The sequence below is a fragment of the Perna viridis genome, chromosome 5 (assembly GCF_037379345.1).
Source record: "Perna viridis isolate PV_CMFRI_1.1 ecotype Kerala chromosome 5, ASM3737934v1, whole genome shotgun sequence".
NCBI classification, from domain to species: Eukaryota; Metazoa; Mollusca; class Bivalvia; order Mytilida; family Mytilidae; genus Perna; species Perna viridis.
Window position 1 is genome coordinate 46,454,095 of NC_142449.1, and position 22,230 is coordinate 46,476,324.

At 32.4% G+C, this 22,230-nt stretch overlaps 2 protein-coding genes across 4 annotated transcripts; both read right to left on the bottom strand.

Moving 5' to 3' along the window:
- Nucleotides 1-194: 194 nt before the first annotated feature.
- On the bottom strand, nt 195-4,668 carry LOC148617959 (uncharacterized). The gene has a single exon (XM_088585645.1). The coding sequence runs from the start codon at nt 4,576-4,578 to the stop codon at nt 3,280-3,282; it is 1,299 nt and encodes a 432-aa protein (XP_088441771.1). The 5' UTR covers nt 4,579-4,668; the 3' UTR covers nt 195-3,279.
- Nucleotides 4,669-8,319: 3,651 nt separating this feature from the next.
- On the bottom strand, nt 8,320-22,129 carry LOC148617960 (N-acetylgalactosamine-6-sulfatase-like). 3 transcript variants are annotated; one of them, XM_088585655.1, is made up of 14 exons: nt 21,980-22,129; nt 19,468-19,591; nt 19,141-19,215; nt 18,425-18,527; nt 17,702-17,845; nt 16,985-17,051; nt 16,506-16,633; nt 15,534-15,670; nt 14,754-14,857; nt 13,004-13,140; nt 11,730-11,832; nt 11,140-11,261; nt 9,573-9,690; nt 8,320-8,783 (listed from the first exon to the last, which is right to left on the bottom strand). In XM_088585655.1, exons 1-14 carry the CDS (start codon nt 22,094-22,096, stop codon nt 8,700-8,702), a joined length of 1,563 nt encoding a protein of 520 aa, XP_088441781.1. In that variant the 5' UTR covers nt 22,097-22,129; the 3' UTR covers nt 8,320-8,699. The 3 variants fall into 3 exon arrangements, with proteins under 3 accessions (XP_088441781.1, XP_088441782.1, XP_088441780.1); XM_088585656.1 differs by lacking the exon at nt 14,754-14,857 and adding an exon at nt 15,181-15,284 and having other exon boundaries at nt 11,730-11,814; XM_088585654.1 differs by lacking the exon at nt 14,754-14,857 and adding an exon at nt 15,181-15,284.
- Between the last annotated feature and the right edge of the window lie 101 nt (nt 22,130-22,230).

Here is a 22,230-nt window from a genome sequence, read left to right on the forward strand (position 1 = left end):
ATTGACTGAACAGAAAGTAACAATGTCTTAATTCTTTTGCCATGACGAAAATATAAACACATGAAAAGAAATCCTAGATACTGCCGAATATTCATGAAGAATTATATGATAACAAATTGTCAAAACAACATAAAAATCTTTTGTCTGAACTCATTAGACTCTTAAGTCCTCCCTGTTGTGGGTAAAAACAAAAATAGAAGAAAACAAAATATTTTATTATTTTCATTCTTTTGCCTCTCAGTTAAATAGACAATAACTGTGTATTGACTTGAAATAAAAACAATATACAGATGAGGCTGAGATTCAGGGTGAAATGCATCTGAGCATTGTTATTGTTTTTATACTGCAATCCTAGTCATTTTTTAAATCAAGTTGAATTTTTATACTATGTGTTTATTTCATTTCGTTGCCACTACTAACTGTATAGTAAAGCTACCATAAAATGGTAGTTCATGCATGAGTAGGAAAGTAGGCAGATCCCAAGCGTTATATAATGTCTATGACTGTATGTCAATATAAATATACCGTCAATGCATTTTGGTTACTCTAATAGAACAATTCCAGCATAAATATATTTTCTTCATACCTATCTACAAATATAACTGCCTTTTTAAGGACCCTGTGTTAAAAAAAATATGAAAAGTTTCTATCATTTTATAGGCAAAATAAATTCAAACAATTTTACCTATATAGATTTATTTTATACTCGGCGTCACATAAATAACATACGGTTAAAATTTGAATAAAAATATTTTCTACGACTTTATTGACACCTACCGTCGTTTAAATTGTCTTAAATGACTTGCTCATTCGTTTAGCCAAACGGCTTCTCCCTAAACAAGTCGCTTATTAGCTTAATCATGCGTAACAAATCCTTACGGGGAAATCCTATACTAATATCCGCCATGTTGGTTTCTACGGGACGAATTGTTTACAACGGAAGTTCGTAAGTTCCCGTAGATCTCCGGTGACAATCGTATTAATTCCCGCCATTTTGTATGTAAACAAAAGCTGATATGCTGGACACTTTTACACAATGCTGTTCTGGTTTTAAGTAGTTAGACATGTCAGTTTACATTGTTTCTGTGCATCATTTACGATTTAAGGCAATTTTAAACTGGATTTAAAGTAAGACAGCCAGGACTCCTGGGTTCAGACATTTTTCTTTTGTTACCAACTCACATGCAACGTATTTTTGTCGGATTTAAAACATTGTGATCGAGTTATTACTCGATCATTAAGCACGAGAGCCGGAGAGTTTACAGTTTACAGTGCGGAATTTGTATATGACACATGGCATTCCTTGCAAAAGCTTCCACGATAGAAAAAAAATATATAAAAACATGTTTACATGTGACAGGGACAATAAATGTATATACAATGTGCATGTACATACATGTACAATACTGATAGCAATATAGAGTCCCTGAATACTTCATAACAATCCTTATCAGGGCACTTTGAATTTGTAGGGACACAGGCACTTTGAGGGATTTTAATCTTAAGGAGACGTTGAGTAATCTCTCGCATTATTGTCATTATCACTGTATTGTATTGTGTAATGAATTGACAACTGAAAAGGTCATGGAAATGTAAATTTATTACACAGTAATCTTCCTTGGATTGGACTATATAGAAGTACAAAATGTACACCATCTCGGTACACAGGTGTATTCCCAACAGCAACTCTATTCAAGTTAGTTAATATGTGTTTGATTCAATATAGAACTGTCGAGATATACCAAAACTCACTGCAACAGTCTGTCCATATTTTCTTTTCACTGGTGTACTTTTTAACCAAGTTTCTAACTATATTGTGATAAATCAGAATGCTTTTAAGTACTTTGATAATTCGGTAAATAGAACTTTTTGTGTTGTAAGAAACCAGATCTTGGACTTGTATGTAATTACTTCTGTCAGTATGAATTCTAAATTCACTACTATGTGCTGTAGAGAATTGATGTGTATTAAATGGTACATTGTTAATGCATACATGTATAATTTTGCAACTCCATTAAACACAATATTGACAAATATTTGACTCCACATTTTCTACAAGTACATATAATAGTAAAATATGGCCACATTATTCTGTCAGCTTAAGTCTACAAATTAACATTTCTGAATGTTTGATTTAATTATACCAGTCCTTGACAAAGTAATACTTGTTATTCTTGTGCGGTTGTGACTGTCCTTGACTCATTTTGTTGTTGTTATTTAGATAGGAAATATGTATTACACATTTCACAATTTCAAGTTTTCAAATATATGTGTTCAACAGACAAAAACAATTGCAGAAAGATCAGTTTTGTTTTTCTTTGGAGAGGAGGGTAGAGACATTTTGTTGGGTACAAACAAGTAGGTTGAGAAAAAGGGTTTACATGCAATTTTAGTATGAGGCTTACTAAAATTCACCTGAGTTTTGTACACATCTAATTCATTATTTTATTCGCGGACACCTTGCAAATTTTCAATCAAAGAGTCAAGACATGGAGAGAAAAAAATAGTATATTATAAGTTTCACAACATGTAACAACTATAATATAATTTAACAATTCCAATATCAGCATGATAAGGTTCATGTACAAGTTCATTCCAATAACAATATTAAGTAATTGTGCATTGTAAACAAATCAAATTCAATGCTATCATACAAATGTATATATTAATCCTCTAGTAAATATAAAATCTATATCAACTGTAGTACCTTAAACTATCAAGGAATCAAACAACATTGTAAACATTAGGGTTATCAATATATTCAATGAAACATGATAGTATATATAATAAATTTAAATTATAACAAATAACACGATTTCAATTATTAACAGGAAAAGTTATCACAGATGTTGAAATTGTATCACAGATTTTGCTTTTATCACAATTCAATCTTATGTGCAAGATGGGCTAATGTATTCATCAAACCAACTGTCCAAAAATCTTCCCTTTTCAAGCAGTAGCCGAAGATTAGACAAATGTGTGCTGAGGAAAATCATGTTGAGTTGTACACAAATCAAAAGTTGCAAGCATGTCCACTCTACAAGAGCCTTTGAGGTTTAATAACACATGTCATACATACATGTACATGTAAAAAAAGTTTTAATTCATGATTATCTTAGTGCCAAATTATTACTGTTATTTTCAAGCAATAAATAGAATAAAAAATTGCTATTTTTAGATTGCTTAAGATATGAAAATAAGTATTTTGATCAATTGATAAATTAAATCTAAATAATCTTGTACATTTACAAAACATGGTTATTGAATTTAAGAAAGATATTATTGTTCCATATCTTCTGGTGGCAAAATCAGTGGTTGACTGAGGTCCCGGTGGTTAAGAATGGAGAAGCACCGAAGACATACATTCCTTGCAAGGGCAGGTTTTGTGCTACATCTGTTATGCACCCACCGATCACACATATCACAATGAAACCAGTCAATGTGTTTGTCCTTCCGAATGGACTTAGGTGGCTCGGCATTGCCACAGGTGTTGCACAAAACCTCACCAGCTGGATCAATGAAATCAGAGATATCGTCTAGGTCATCGTCATTTTCTAAGTCATCGCCCTCCCCCTCTGAAACACAGTAAGGAATAGTCCTCTGGCTGTCATCAGTGTCAGAATCGTCCGTAACAGTAAAAGCCACGCGTGGCACGTCCTCATCTCTGAGTCCATCCATCTGCCAGAGCTTTTCCTCATACTCCCTTATCACGTGACTCTCATATCTGTCCCAGGTCTGACCATCAAAATGGGACTTGGCCTCCTTGAAAAGCTTTATACAATCTGATTTTTTGCAGGTAGTATTTCTACTAGCTACAAAGCCTTTCAAGTTAGACCAAACCATTTCGATTGGATTGAGCTCACAATGATAAGGAGGTAATCTTAAAACCTCATGGCCATGAGCTGATGCAATGCCGTCAATCACATACTTTGGACGAGGCTTGTTTTGACTTACAAGATCACTTAACTCAGCCTTGTTCATTTTCTTATCGTAACGGACATTGTTCTTTTCCAGCCATGCCGAGATGTCTGACTTTTTGGCACTTTTTGTTGGCACCCTAAATTCAGGATCCAAGTGGCTGTGATACGGAGCATTGTCCATTACGACCACAGACTGAGGGGGCAATCTTGGGAGGAGGGTGTCTTTGAACCACTCTGTAAAGTGCTCCTTATTCATCTCGTCATGATAATCCTGACTATTGGTTTTAGATTCAAAGTTCAGACCACACCCAGGGATGAGGCCTTGACCTTTGTAACCAGCATCAAGTATTATCAATCTGGTACCTTTCCCCGTAGGTATTTTACGAGAACTGCCTTTACAGTGTGGCTCAAAAACTGACATAGAGGTACTGGGAACATCCAGCCAATCTCCCTTGATCACATGATTTGTATTCAGCCAAGACTCATCCAAGTATACGATATTGCGGCCTTGTTGCCTAAACTTACGTATCTTGCGAAGGTATGTATGACGCCACTGCACAATGTCAGGACGCTCTGTAATGAATCTCCGTTCAGATGCATTCTTGTAGAACCTGACAAAGAAAATAAAATTTTGATAAGTACATGTATAACTTGCCATGATTAAACATTGAAAAATTTTTACATCTGTGCAAAACCTTGCCCAAAAAAGAATGAGAAAATAAAAGCCTTGAACCCCCCCTTTTTATTTTTAAAAAAGATCAAGAACTACAAATCTTGCAAAGTACTATTTCATATACAGATTTTATCTTTGGATCATGCATTATGATCAACTAAATGACAAACTTGGTTATAAATACATTGTACATGTACATGTACTTCATTTTTGTAGGGATTGAAATGCTTTGCAGGGCACAGCTTGACACAACCACAAAGTTCAAACATTGAATAATTAAGTCAAGTATGAATTCTATATATTCAGGCTTAATATAATTCATAAAAATTGGGTAACCCATCTCAAAATCTAGCAGGTATAGGCGACTGTGCAATTGCAATTTTTTATCCCTTAAGGTACATATTTGACCAGATTCAAAATGACACCTTTCAACCCCATATTCTAAAACTGTTTCATGAGACAGAATACATGAAATCAATCCTTAAGAGAAATACCAATTTATATTTGATTTAACATGTTTTTTCATGTCCATTTGTAAAAAAAAATGTTATTAATGTTTTTATTTCATACATGTATATGTTGTAACTGGGTCATAACCATATTTCTTTTGTGACTGTTGCCAATAAAGTATTTGTATTTAATGGGGGTGGGGCTAGGAACAGATTTCAAAGAAAAAGTCAGGATTGAAGTAGCAAGAAAAACAACAGGCTCCCAGGAGCATCAATTGCTCACCTGACCAAATTTTTGCCTGTCCAACCCTTCTGTTCTTTTTTTAGTAATTATGTGAATGTTTTTTAACAATCAAAAATTCAAATAGTAATTTTGTTTAGGATACCCTAAAAAACAAAAATACAAACTTTTTTTGAATTCTGTATTGTATCTTTTAAGGAAAAGATTTTTCAAAAAAAAATATAAAACAACAGCAAAAATGTCTAAAAAAAGTCAATAACTCCAATACGGGTCAACATATTTTCACCAAGATTTTATAACAGATAGTTACCAAAAAAAGTAGAAAAAGTTTTCAAAGTCCACTCCTCCCATAAATTTCAAATTGTTGTTCCCTTAGTGGTGTAGCATCTTCTCTGGCCTTTTATTCCCAATATAGGTCAATTCACCACCCCTATAGGACATGATATAGTAATTAAAGAATAATAATTATAAATCCTGGCCTTCCCTTGGCTTTTCAAAAAGGTATGAATAAGAAGTACATTTTATACATCTTAGTTTATAAAAGAGGGCAGTAAGGATAAAATTTGAAATGAAAAAGCAGAATTTAAGTTTGCAAGAAATAAGGAGGTAGTATCTATCATTGTCTTACTATATCTTGTATATATGTTTGTATTCATATTTTTTAGAGCAAGACATATAGTTTTCTACAAAAAAAAAAAAGACAAGATAGAAAATTCGATCTTGGCCAAATTTGAATTGAATTGTTACTACATGTATGTGGATAAATCAAACTGCACTATGTGAAACCTCTCTTCAAGGATTTATATGGGTTTCTTTGATTAAAATATGAAATGATTGTTTCTATATTCACCACATAGAGTAAAGATTGAAATGTTCATTATAGACCCACAGTTTGAGGTTTTTATTATGTATGTTACACATGTATAATGAAGATATTTGGTGGTGAAATTTGACTGTTAGTGAGAAATTCAAACATGTTTATGACGTTGCAAGAAATTTATATTTAGACTTTTGTATTTCTGTGGATTGTTGCTTTACAAATTAACCATGGTTGATCAAGAAAAATGGTGTATGTTGGCTGACCTGGGGTGGGAGTTGAGTGATTTTCACCATTTTTAGTTAACATGACTTTTCTAGTATAAGGGGTCTGACATTTAAGAATTAGAATTAAAATTGAAACTAGGTACAGTTTATATTAATATCCATTGGAAATTTTATTATGCAAAGAAGAAACATAAAATGAGTGGCTACACTCTATCATTACGGGAGTATGTAAAGTTATAATAACTAATATAAGAACTCATATTCCAAACAAAAAGAAAGTGCCTGGCTCAATATTTGACATGAGCAGCATTTATGATATAGGGCATGCTTATCAGATTCTCTTTTAAACCTATGCTTGCTCTTAATTTATTATCTATCTGATGATTGGACAAAACATAAAGGTTAGTTATTAGAATGATATTTGCAAGCTAAGATTCAATCACTGCATAGCATTATGAGTTACAGGTATGTATCAATACTTACTTAATGGGTTATGGGGTGATCATTTGCTTCTGAGGGCGCTTGCGAATTTTGTGGACACAGAATATTTATTCTTGAAATTTTGCAGGTCATTTTCTGCCATATTGTGCAATGAATTATTTAATACCTTTTCTGTATATGAACTAACTTGACTGAGGTCATAAAATATATTTATTTTCAGCATAGGAGGTTTTAGGCCAGAATATTTATTTCCATCTAAGGGCCATAATTTTCATTTCCAAAAACTGCACCCCCCCCCCAACTCAGAATAAAATAAAAAACTGCACCCCCCCCCCCCAACTCAGAATAAAATAGTTTTCTCCTTACTGTACTAGAAGTTGTACTTTATAGATTTAGTGACATGATACATACATGATAATGAAATATCATTTTCAGGCTATACAATGTGTTGTAACTTGTTTGAAAAGATTTCATACAGGTCTGTCTTTTAAAATATGACAAGTTCTGCAATGTGTGTACTTGTATTGTCAATATTTAACAGTCTTATTTAAAAAGGGGGGAATTTGCATATTGATTTGATATTAATGCCTGTGATTCTTAAGACCAAGTTGTCTGATAAGGCTCTCTGTTTTGATTCATTGACATTGTTTTGATTTGTGCTTGATTTGGAAACGCTGTATTGCCAGTCACTCTGTTACCGGAATATCATCAATATTGTATTAATTTGGAGATTCTCTACCTCAAAATTTCTCCTCCTATTAACCATTTTCTCACACTATGATATTCTTCTCAGTTTGGATAATAAAAACTGGAGTTCGTCTGCTTGATCAACTTCTCGGCATTGTACGTTGTTTGCGTAGACTAAATCCGAAATTTCCGAACTAACGCCGAAATGTATTCTGGGTTCTTCGGTTTTTGGACAAACCATTTAAACGTAAACAACATCTCCTAGCAATCCGATCACTGTAAACATGGCCGACTTTTTACAATGTAAATATTGGCACCGAAAATTAAAATCGGACATGAATTTAACGATTCAATGTTTAGGGAGAAGCCGTTTGGCTAAACGAATGAGCAAGTCATTTGAGACAATTTAAACGACGGTAGGTGTCAATAAAGTCGTTGAAAATATTTTTATTCAAATTTTAACCGTATGTTATTTATGTGACGCCGAGTATAGTAAGAAATAAAAAAAAAAAAAATTTAAAAATGCATATAAAACAATGAAAAATAAAATAAAAAAGATAGTAATAAGAAAATCAGTAAAAAAAAAATCTTATGTCTATCGTTATCATTAAATGCTAGGGATTCTTCCACCATTTTGTGAATTTACACTTATTCCAATCCAATTTGTGCTTCCAAGTTATTGTTCTTAATATCCCTTTTTGGTTTCTATTTAGCAAAACAATATTAAACGCAATAAAATAACACATGTAAAGTTGTACACCAGGCACTACAGAAATGATCAGATTAGCTAAGTACTAATGATAGGTGTGGACAAAAACAAGGTTAATATGGTAAAATATGTCTGCATAGCAATTAAATGACCCAGACAAAACATAGTAATGAATATGACACTGGTAGTGATAGATTCTTTTTAGGATAATAAAGGATAGTTTGATTCCACAATGAAGATAATGCAAAAATAAAACACTTATCATTCTGAATACAACAAAATTGAACACTCCAAACATTAAACATGCACATTTTGAGAGAAAACTGCCAAAATAACCAGAAAAATAAAATATCCCAATTTACTGTCCAATCTCAACAAAATATTAATAATAAAATTATATATTGGAAAGTCCTATATATCACAATGTTTGTATATTGCACTAATTAACATGTCCTACAGAGAACCAAACTGGAATGTATACATGTTGGTTCTTTGGTTCCAATAGACAGGTTCAGTGTTGGTCCTATTTCACAGGTCAGTGTGGCCAAGTACAATCATATGGTTTTGGAGGAGGTCCTTGGAGACATTTAAATTTCTCACAACCAGGTGGAGACCAATTCTATAGAAAAATTAGATTATATGTTTGTGTAGTGTTCAGAAATAGTAGGGAAGTTCTAGTGATGGACTGTTGACATAAGGTATTTTGATCCTGAAGAATCAAAAACCAGAAAATCACAGGGTTATAATTTAATTCAATTCCTAAACTTTCTGACTGGTTGGTTCTCTTTGAGCAAACTCAGTACTGTGACGTTATTAATGTCCACACACTGTGATTCAAATAATTCTAGGCAAATTTAAATTTGATTATTAATCAATAATCAATATTAGGACTGCAGTCCATTAGAAATTAAATTACAATGAATGTTTCTAATGTTTTAACAGATTATATGAAATAACCTGATTTGGATCAGTTTACACTTAACTGACACAAACCAGATTATTTAGTATAACCAGTTAAAAGTTAGACACATTTCTTAAATAAATAATGATTAAAAATTCAAAATAATTATATAATTAGGACTTTCAAAGGCTAATTTCCTGGTTCAAAGTTTTATTATTATTGCCTAGAAAAAATACAAAAATACCAATCATATATTTTGCAAATTTCGATATGCTGTACTACTAGTTTGTCAAGGAGTAACCTCTGTTCAGCAGCATTAGAATCAAACATCATTAGGAAGATCTCAATCCAAAAAAAATATTGTATACAAGAAGTACTCAAAACCAAAACTATCAATTGGTTTGTTTGTTAATATTGTTATTACACTATTAGTAACCAAAAACTAGGCTTTTAAGTTTAAAAATATATCATCAAGATGGTATTATAAATTCATGCACATGTATTTACCATAACAGATTTATCACAGATATTCAGTTGTGGTTTGCCTGGAATCAAGTTCTTCTTATGATCAGTCACATACAACATGATCCATGGTATCACAGATCTGTATTCATACGTTGATGGACTAAAACATTTCAATCAAAAATCATCTGTACAATTATCATAGCTAACCATGTTTTGATAAATGAAGTTCTTATATGCCACATGAAATGAATAAAATGTACTATAAAATAATGGTATTAACCCATTAAAAATTTGAAAATCACTATATTTTAGGCCATGCGTATGTGAAACTATAGTCAAACCAGTCTTAACTACCACCCGTATTCAACAATTGTTTTAAAAAGACAATGAGTAAATCATCTTTATAAAGTGCATTCTATGAAAAAATAACCATGATATGAAGGCCATATGGATATATTTGTCACTTATCAGAAGTTGGTTGGCAATCTAGGTCATTGGAGACATTGTACAAATTGTTAGGGAGCCCAGTTGTCCCAAATTTTAATTTTCCATATTTGCACTACATGTTTTGCACAGCAAATCAGTTGCTGTCTATTAATTCTACTAATTGGATGACATATTTCTCCCCAGGATCTCTGCCTGCATGAATTCTACTCATTGTATAATGTATTTCTCCCCAGGATCTCTGCCTGCATGAATTCTACTCGTTGTATAATGTATTTCTCCCCAGGATCTCTGCCTGCATGAATTCTACTCGTTGTATAATGTATTTCTCCCCAGGATCTCTGCCTACATGAATTCTACTCGTTGTATAATGTATTTCTCCCCAGGATCTCTGCCTACATGAATTCTACTCGTTGTATAATATATTTCTCCCCAGGATCTCTGCCTACATGAATTCTACTCATTGTATAATGTATTTCTCCCCAGGATCTCTGCCTACATGAATTCTACTCATTGTATAATGTATTTCTCCCCAGGATCTCTGCCTACATGAATTCTACTCATTGTATAATGTATTTCTCCCCAGGATCTCTGCCTACATGAATTCTACTCATTGGATGACATATTTCTCCCCAGGATCTCTGCCTACATGAATTCTACTCATTGTATAATGTATTTCTCCCCAGGATCTCTGCCTACATGAATTCTACTCACTGTATATTGTATTTCTCCCCAGGATCTCTGCCTGCATGAATTCTACTCATTGTATAATGTATTTCTCCCCAGGATCTCTGCCTGCATGAATTCTACTCACTGTATATTGTATTTCTCCCCAGGTTCTCTGCCTGCATGAATTCTACTTACCGATACTATATAATGTATTTCTCCCCAGGATCTCTGCCTACATGAATTCTACTCATTGTATAATGTATTTCTCCCCAGGATCTCTGCCTGCATGAATTCTACTCATTGTATAATGTATTTCTCCCCAGGATCTCTGCCTACATGAATTCTACTCATTGTATAATGTATTTCTCCCCAGGATCTCTGCCTGCATGAATTCTACTTACCGATACTATATAATGTATTTCTCCCCTGGATCTCTGCCTACATGAATTCTACTTACTGTACAATATATTTCTCCCACAGATCACTGCCTACTTACTGTATAATGTATTTCTCCCCAGGATCTCTGCCTATATGAAATAACAAAGGCTGCTGCGTATAGTTGGTCTGTTGATGTGTTGTTACACCTTCTATCTCTTCTCCAGGACAAAAATTTATACCCTGAAAAATAATTCTTGTTTTACCATGCTAAACTTAGTGACTTTCTATATGGTTGGTTATTTTGGCATTGTAAAATTTTGAGATTTTGAGGCAAAAAGGTATACAAAAAATTTTGAAGTTTCTAATTTTGGCCAATGCTATGTAAGAACTTAAGCCAAGACTAAACATTTTGCAGAATTCATTTTGCTGTTTTAAGACAGATTACTTAAGTTCACTACAATTAGCATCCTAAAAAAATTACAGTACCTTTCGTTCTTACTTACTATATAATTATGAGGATTCATTTTCAATAATATTTAGAATCTTTTACAACTACCAGTACATGTGCTTTTCTTCGACTACATTTTCCAATTCTTCTGTACAACAATTCTAAATTCTGGTTCCTAAAAAGTATGGTCTTGTTGATCATCTAAAGAGATTTTTATAACTTATATATTTATGAAATTCATTTCATTTCTAAAAACTCACTTGATTAAATTCCTCAACAGAATTAGTCCAAGTCCATAGATGTGCTTTATATTCCCCAACTCTGACAGCCATCAGCTCATTACCTCTGTAATAATATAGGGGTCTAAAAAACAAGAAGTTTTTCTCAGTTAGCAACATCAACAAACACTTAGTGTAAGGTCTTATTCAGTAAATTTGAAATATATTACTGATGGTAAAATAGAAAAAAAACTATGTTTAAAAGGAATTTTGCAATGTCTGAATTTTATACAAGATTAAAACCTATTAACATGTATTAGCAACTTTCCTTGCTTTAACATAATACAAAACTTCATGTGGAATGCAACAATTCATCATGTCAAAGTCATATACAAAACGTGAAATCAATGGAAGGTACCAAAGTTATTGTTAGATGTACACATGGAAAAAAGGATGGCAAAGGTGACTGTAGTATAGGAGGGATTTTATTTAATCTGTTGTTTTTGTTTTTTGTTTTTTGTTTTTATTTCAAGTGAAAAAGGGCTATAACGCCAGAATAATAAATGAAATATACATGTATACCTCCAGCATATTATTCCTATATTTTAGGGTCCAAATCACTGTTATATTTAAATACAATTTAATAGAGCATTTTTTGAATTATCATCCTTAAAACCAAAAGAGTGATGGACAGGAAGGACAAGACATTCATCCAATATCTCTCTTACTCACAGGGTATTATGAAAGAACAGTTTTCTATATTCCTCACCAAAATCATCAAATAGATTCATTATTGTAACATTTGGTATTAATCAGTTTGAAATTAATTTTTGAACATATTAAGAAGAAATTAAATTTCCAACTAGGGTAACTCTCACAATATTAGCCAGTCATTGAGATAAATGAATACTTCAAGGTTTGATAGATGAACCTCTTGATTTTCTAAGTTACTGCATTGTATTGTGGAGGAACAATTCTAATATGACGTGTTTTAAAACTATTTAGACCACAGCCAAGGTAAGAAAGTGATAAACACATGACCAACATTTTGTGCACACATAGGCTGTATCTATTCAAAAATATGACGAAACTAGTCCTATTACAATGGAAATAAATCACAGAAACTCCATTTTATCATTGTTTTACCATGGCCTGACCAATTATGTCATTATTTAACCCCTATCGCTGGTAGTAAAACAGTGCAACATAAATAGTTGTGGTAAACAATGGTAAAATGGAGTTTCCGAAAATTATTTCTTAAATAATTGATATGCATGTGTTATAATGATCACCCAACCTTTGATATGAATACAAACCTTTCAAATTCTGTGTTGTTAAGGAGAGTACTTTTAAGACTTACTCCATCAATCAGTCTATCTGATGGTACCACCCCTCCAGCTAGCTCAATAAAAGTGCTATAGAAATCCATCAATGAACCTATTTGGTGAGATACCTGGAAATACCCACAATAATATGGCCTACATTACAGCTGTTGCAGGCTTTTTGTTACTTTTTTTTCAGTTGTCCATGGTGAACAAGAAACTGGATCTAACATTATTAAAAATTTCACACAAAAAAACCTTAACAAAAAAAAAAAAAACAAAGTCCAATCCATGCTGTGTTGAAGTCATTTCTGTTAAGAAAGAGATGAAATGTTCACACTTTATCATTTATAATCACAATAAAATTAAATTAGAAACAAGATGTTTTTACTGCTATGTATTTGTCTCTTTTTTCAACCTAATTTTTTGTCAATATTAATAAAAAAGAACAAGAGAAGACAAAGCATGCTATCCTCTAACTTGGCAAATTACCTTAACTTCTAAATTAAAGATTTCAAGATTTACAGAATGATAATAATGTACCACATTTAGAAAAACCCAGAGAAGCACTTGATTTTAAAGTATATCATATGATATTGAATAACAGACAGTAGTACTACATTGTTTTTTGTACAAGTTTGTTACTAAAGATTGTAACTAAGACAAATGTAGTATCAATTCTCATTAAATGTATGAGTTGAAAAGAGTGTAATGGTAAAATCTCAAAATACAGTCTAATTTTTTTCCTCTAATTGTGTGCTTGTCATCTTGCTAGTCTGAACAAATGAAAACCACCTAAAATAAAGACATATACGACCGTCTGGAACACAAACAAAGGAATGATTAATTTCAAGGGCTCCCTACATTTCCATTCTGCTTTGAGTGTCCATAGGTAATCCATGTTTTGCCAAAATTTTAATTTTGCCTTTACTATACTCATTAGGCCAAGAAAGAAATATATCTGTTTACAGTTACCCAACTGAGACCATTTTTCTTCTGACCCTATGCCATTTTATCTGCTATCTTAACATAAAAAAATAAAAATGGGTACTTTCTGGTTAAATATTAAAGTATATTTTATCATAGTCTTTCTGGCATTTGCAACAACACAGCATTTCTGCATTCTTCAATGCCTATGGTCAACCTAGTTGTTAACAGAAGCCAGCCAGCAATATGGTAACCACAAAAATAGTTATAAATGTATCATACAAAATGTTGCTAACATGTGCATGAAAAAACACTCAGAAACCAATGATTTAGTGAAAGTAAAGGCAAACCTGTGCTCCCAAAAAAAATGAAAATGAAAAGCATTGATGAGTGCAGCATGATACCACTACCGTGGTCGAATCCTGAACAGTTTGGGCAAGTGTGGACCCAATATTAGTTTTTGACACACTTAAGCACAAGGACTTACAATTTATTATGGACACAATAAATGGGTAGGCAGGAATTTATATGAGGAATCCAAAAATTAAAAAGTTATTTTTTTAGGTGTTGCCTAACTTTGACCCCCTATAAATTGATAATGGTCCATAACACTTAAAATCTGCTGTCACATGTGTTTACCAGAATAAAATGCAAAAAATAGTTAAAATTAGAAGGAAAAAACACTTTCTAAATGGGTTGTAATAAAACACCTATTTTTACCCTTTTTCTAAAACAGTAGGGGACACATAGTCCAAATTAAATATGAACCTTCCTTTAGTGGTTAGTAAAATCATTTCAAAATATCATGATTACAGACCTGTCCAGGGAGAATGGTACCAGGCCACCATGCAATAGTAGGTTCCCTCATTCCACCTTCATATGTGGTTTCTTTACCACATAGAAATGGACCATTGCTACCACCTTTTAAAAGACACTAAATTTTTACATGGCTATGGAAAAAACATACTAAGTTCTAAAACTTTTAAAATGCTTCTGTATAAGATATATGTAAGGGCTCATACATACATGTTATTACAGTCAGAAGTTCTGAGAATTCAGAAAGTAAACTATCCCGATTTTATTTAATAAGCAATTTACCCAAAATGTCAACCAAAAATTGACTTTCATTCAATTAAAAGTAGGAAAATATGGCTTGACAACAGAAACTGAATTTTATTCACAAAATTTTCTGAATTCACAGAAATCAACTGTGCAATTTAGAATTCAGACATGCCAAGACGAACCTGTCCAGACTTGATAACTCCTGGCCACCAGGCTATAGTAGGCTCTCTCATACCACCTTCAAATGTTGTTTGTTTCCCACACAAAAATGGACCATTGCTTCCACCTTAATTGTTAATAAATCACTATTTTGTATTTTGAGAAGTTACTTTCAAAAAACTGAAGGCAGTTTTCATTGGAAAGCTGAGATTCAGAATTCCAGTACTTTGAATGAGATAACAATCTGAGATAAAGAACAACAAAACTGACCATTTACTGATAAATATTGAATAGAATTCCCCATTAACTGACTTAACATTGCAAATAAACATTTACCTAAAAAGAGATTGTATTTTTTTAGTTAATTTGCACCTACCACTAGTTTTAGCATAAGTAGCAGCACCATTATCAGAGGTAAAAAAAACCAGAGTATTCTTATCTACACCATTATCCTTCAGTGACTGTAGAATCTGTCCAACTGAATAATCCAACTCTCTCACAGCATCTCCATACCTGTTATACATAGTGTAAAGTGTATGTACAGGAAAAAAAATCATTCATGTGAGGTCATAGGCTAAATTACCCAGGAAATGCTCTTAACCTCTTATGTTCAATAAAAGAATATGAGATATGAGATATAACATACCCCATACTTCTGACTATGAAAAGGCCATATATCAAATCATTTGGAAATTTTCATCACAGTTTCATTTTCAGTAAATTTACTTACAATTTCTCCTATTTTTCTTTTTTTTGGTAAAATCATGTCTGCTCATTGATAAAGAAATTCTTCTGATATGAAGCTTACCTAATGCCACTATTTTAGAGTAAGAATTGTAACATATAATTAAAGCTGCACTGAATACTTTTATAAAAGAAAATTGTTATACAATTTTACAGATGACATCATTTTTAAAGATGCACAAAACACAATAAAAATGACAACTTGAAAGCTTGAAGGTTTACAGTATATAAGATCTTTTTGTTTGGTAGTTTATAAAATACCATATAAGATACTTAGAACCAATCTTCTCTATTAGTGAATGTGTCTGCAATAATATATTTCAGGGAGTAAACAAAAAATCATGTTCAGGAGATGGACAAAAAAGAGAAACATGACATTTAGGGGACAGTGGCAGATCCAAAGGGGGTACAGGGGGTGGGTGGGTTCCTTTTGATTGGAAAATTTGTCATTTTCATGTGTAAAATTAACAGTAAATGGCAAATAATTTGTAAAACCCCTTATTCCTCAGGAACCCCAGCTGGCATCCTTCCTTTTCAAAGTGACTTGAACTGCCCCTAGGGGTGTGAACAAGATGCCCCCTTCTTGAATCTGCTTGTGACCTACCGGCCTCTCCTACTAGTACCTAGAAACTTGGCAGAAGCATACAGTGGTTCATGTGTGGCATCAGCAGCCCAGTACAAGAAAAATGGCTCCTTCTTTACTGCTTGTTTCTGTATAAAGTTGACTGCTTCCTGAAAGGACAAGGTAGAGCGACAACCAATAATCAAAAATACTTAGATTTCCCTCCTTTATTATTTAGATATAAAGAGATTTTTAATTTTGTAACTGGTTCTGCATTAGAAATACTAACTATTTAACAGATTTAAACTAACTCACTATAATTGCAACTCAGCATCTTTTTTAAAATTGGCTTAAAAAATATCATACATTAAAAAAAAAATATTCATGGAAAACAAATGGTATACAATAAATCAACATCTATTTTTAGCTACTTTCAAATTTACGAACTGATTTTCCATACAAGTTTTATTTTTCTACTATGACATGTGATGTTCAAAATGTTACTGACAGTAGAAGCTTACATTTAAATACAGTGCTGTAAGGTTTGATTCTCCTGTCTTTCTATTGATAGGAAATTCCTCATAATACCTGCCAATGCAAAATAACCAATATACGAACTCATAAAGGGCGGAAGAATTTAGAATGCCTTAATATTTCTCTATTTTTAACTGAAAGCTTAAGCCATAGGTATACATGTACATGTTCATATACAAAAATGCAATCAATGTAAAACAACAAATTTAGGTTCCATTGTTATTTATTTTCAACAAGAAATAAGCAGAGTGAGGGATTGCTGAATTCTTTCGAATTAAAGGCTCGCGTTTACCTAATAATCCCAAGACCGAGTAGTTGCCTATGATTTCTTTATTCTTCATACAAAATTCCACAGAGGGAAGAAGAATTAAGGCTGCCTTAAAATTTCTAGATTCTAAGTTAAAGGCTTATGCCTTTAGCACACTTGTTTGTTTTGTTTGTTGGGGTTTAACGTCCGAGCAGCAATATTTCAGCTATATTCAGGTGACCTTTGGCACACATGATTATTCTGAAAAATCCGATTTCTCAGGGAATTATTTATTGCATATACTTGCAATTTTAATATTTTGGAGCTAACATTAAGTGTATCATATTGTGATACAGAGATTAAATCTCACGTTAGTAAAGGCAGTTTTAAAAGTTACATTTCATATTGCAAACTTAAATCATTGTAATATTTAAAAAAATCACACTTTGAAATTAACCTTCCTGCCATTTCAGCATCCTTATATACAGGTATATTAGGCATATCCTTATCATTGTACGGTCCAAAATGACAGTTTGGTGCTCCGAACCATTCATCAAATCCATGCTTTAGTGGGTGATACTGTGGTCTATGACCTAAATGCCTGTAGTATAAGAAAAAAAACATTGTATTATCAATGCTGTAAACAATGCAAACCCCAATATCAACATCTATTGAAAAGTTTTTCATTTTACATAAATGTCTTATATTTTTTTATGAAAAAAAAAATTATATAAAACATAGTCTTTGACCTGTAAAGAGAACTGTATAAAGTAAAAATCAATTATTCCCAATTAAAAAGAGTTTTGTCTTGATTACTGTAAAAGCCAATTTTACCCTATTTGGAAGATCTATCATTTTTATATGATCAATAATAAATCTCTTTATCAATAAAACTAGAAATACAAAACGCCTGAAAAATGAAAGTGTTTATTATGTAAGATTATTTACCGGGATTATTTCCCCTTATAAGAATGGTCCTATAAATACAATCATCATTAATGAGCATCTCTGGTGTATTATCTGTGTTACCAGTCTTCCATATTTACATAAAATTTCATTTTCCTTTCAGGAAGAGTTGCACTTACCAGATATTGAGACATGTTCATTAAAAAATGGGTATTCCTGTACACAAAGTTTGCAACAGAGTGAGTATCAAAAAAAAATAAAAACTATTTAGTACCATTTTCCAACTATCTTGTTTCTATATCCCTGTTTTTTAAGAACCTCGGGAAGTAGTATCTCACTGTCAGGTATTCCTCCAGTTATTATCTGTGGGGTGTAAGCTGTAATACAAAAAAAAAATACTACATACATTGTATAGGACATGGGGACACTCTAGAAATTATCTTTTTGTTTTTCTGGTCAGCCTTTTTTTATAATGGGTTTCAACACTATTGGCTTTCATTTTATTGATAGAACTCTGTGCCCAAAAATACTTCAAGAAATGGAAGTTTTTATATGTTCACTGAATCACATTACAGGCAAAAAGATTTTTAGACACACAAGGTATATCAAATTTGACATCTTTGCTTACACACAATAAGATTCATACATTTACACACCTTTGGTTACTTATGTTTAGCAAAACACAAGATTATTTATCATTTATTGATAAATGATAAATAATCACCTGGTCCATGCTTCCAGTTTTTAGTTGAGTCCAAGTTCGTCATTCACTTTTGTTACTTCGTATGTATTATTTTAGTTACTTTATGTTCTTTGTTGTGTTTGTCTGTTTTCCATGTCTGGTCTTTTTTCCCTGGATTACATTCTTCAGATTTCCACTAGAATCTTGGTTCCCTTGATAACTCTTCAAATGATCTGACTAGTAGGAATCTAATATAGTCAACTTCATTGATTTGTTAAGGAATTTTGTTAATTCTTCAATCAAGTTACCATTTCTTGCATGTGCATTAGTTGTGTAGAATCCATTTCTAATTGGTAATCTTCCTGACATAAGGGCAGCCCTTGCTGAAAAAAGAAAAAGCTTACAAAAATTAAACTGACACATATTTTCAATAATTTTATGAAAACATAAATTACCAGTGCAGGAAGATGGAGTAATCCACCATAGCTGTGGTAACACAATTGTATGAAGTATTGTCTTGCTCATACATTGTATAAAATAAATAATTGTTGTCTTTTAACTCTTTTTTTAAAGTATAGAATTTGTTGTCAATTGCATTTCAATACTAAAAAATAGTTGTTTATTATAATACTTACAAGGGGAGCACAGAGGATTTGCAGAGTAAAAGTCAGGAAACAGCATTCCCTCTGTAGCCATCTTATCTAAATAGGGTGTTTCTTTATTTGACTCTCCAAATACTCCCAGATCACCCCATCCCATCTGGAATATAAAAAAAGTTCTGATTTTGTCATTAATTTTTCATCAGTCACTAAACAATCTGAAAGCTTTATATGAATTATGGTTTAATAAAAAAAAAGACGTTGACTGTTTTTTTTTGGTTTTTTTTATCTATTACAATTATGTTCGATATTTTCTCATTAAAATTAACTCTTTGATCATCAAATGATTTGCAATTGAGAAGAAAACGCTTTTCATTTTCTAATTCATTTGAGTTTTATAGGGGCAGTATCTTTCTTTTCTAGGTATATTTAATGTCTTAACTCGTTCACTTATCAATAAATTAGCACTAATTCATATTTTAATAGAATAAAACTTGATCTTCTCTATTTTTTAAATATCAGCATCATGGAGGTCTTTGATCCATTTTGTAAGCACTCTGGAAAAATTTGGAGAATCAGATATCTTTGCATTTTGAGTTTGTAAACATTAATCAGAAATTGTTTGTCTAATTTGGCATAGATTAATGATAGGGTAAATATTATTCATTACTAGTAAATATGACAGACCAAGGTCATTGACATTTAGTATTTTGCTTACTTTCTTTTTATTTCTTTAAAATATATAATATATATCCTTCAGTTAAGAATTGTCAGAATCAATGATTCAGAAAATTAAACATAGAGTATAATATTTCACTTTTACCGTAAGTGGAATTCTATTTAATTCACATGGGTTTTCCTGGCTTTAGACAAATATGGGCCCATAAGATGGACAAAGGGCCCATTTTATTTAGGAACCTATGGAAATATTTGGGATTTCAATGCAAAATTTCAATGGGCCAGAAATCTTTTAATACTGTCATAAGGGACAAATAAACAGTTTATTTTGGTGCCTTATTAAGGGGTCCAGCCAAATAAATGAACAGTTTAACTCTATTTCAACACATTTTCCCTTAAAATTGAAAGGGCCCATCCCAGGATAATCCCTGAACTCAGCATGGAATCCATCGTTTGATGCTTCACAGTGAACTCCTAGTATTTCTTTTATATATTTAATGTGTAGATTTTGTATGGATCTGAAAGTAGAGTCCACTCCAGAAACATCGCTTTCATAATAAAAGAACAGGAGTCACTAATGAATCAACTAACTTTTCCGGTATTTAGCCCTATTGCCTTTTATAAATAAAACACTAAAAATATTAACTCTGACCAATTGCTTTCAAATGTACTTCCTAAAGTTCAATCAAACCAAAATATTTACTTGTCGAAAGCATTTAATTAAATCAGTGTAATGTTCAAGAGGGGACAATGTCATAAATTGTTATGTGATGCTTGGATCAATCAACAGATGGTACAGAGTAAGTCTGTGCATACAATATGTACAACAATAATCTTAATCTTGATCTAGCTAATTACCATTTACTGACTCATAAGTACATGTAACCCAATACATAACAAACTTAAATTAACTATAACTTGCAAATATCTGATGACCTAATGTGGTCTACTCACATAGCAAAAGTGACTAAGAAAGCCAATACCACTTGGTTTTTACGTTGGAATCACAAAACTGCAAAAAACACTCATCTACTTGTAAATCTTACTTGTAAGATCAATGATGGAATACAGAGCTATCGTGTGGGACCCATGTACAATCAGGGATAAAACAAACTAGAGCAAGTGCAGAGACAAGCAGTCTGGTTCATCATAGGTGACTTCAAATCCAGAGACAAAGGAAGGTCACTAGCATGCTAGTCAGACTCCAACAAAATGAACTGAAAGAATGACGCATAAGCCACAGAATCATTTTCTTGTGCAAGGTGGTTGAGGGATTGGTACCAGCCATTGAAGCAAAAGGACACCTGAAACCAGTCTGACAAAAATGGTTCATAAGATCTAAGATATATAGTGGCTTTCAAACCCACAATGCCATGTTCCTAACACATTAAAGAACCCTGATGTGGTATTTGAGAGGAGAGAGAGAGAGCCTTGGCTTTGCCACAGGAGGCTAAACTGCCCGATCCTACCCACCTCTCCAAATTTTCAATGGCAATTGAAACATGTCGACCCTATATTATCTTCATGTCCCATCACATTTTTAATTTTATCATCAATACATGTTCATGGCCAGAAATATTGCTGCTTGGACGTTAAACACCAACAATCAATCGTTTCAGTGGAATCAACTAGATAACTAAGATAACATCACAATAAACTCCCCCGGCTTCAAATCTGCTCTCACCGGTGACCACTAAACCACTTCTTCTCTCTCCCTGTCAAGTAAAAGCCAGATTTGGATTATTCCTTATATACATACATATATATAGATACAGATACAGAGAACTGAATGTTACACTCCCTGGGCCTTGGAGAAGATTCTATGAAAAAATTTCACAAGCTCAAAAGCAAGTTTCACATAAAAACTTACATCATCCATAAGTAAAATAACAAAATTTGGTTTCCCATCAGAATGTGAAATACTGTTAAAAAAGAAAAACAGAAATTGTAGAAAACTGCTTGCAAAGGTTTTCGTGTTGGCCGCCATTCGTTTGTCATGTGATAGATCAATATATCACGTGAATTCTAAAATTTTGAATAGAGTTTTCTCTCTTAGATTACATAAAGCCTCAAAACTAAAATTAAAATTAGTTCAGGTTTTCTTCAAAAGTCCAAATTTTT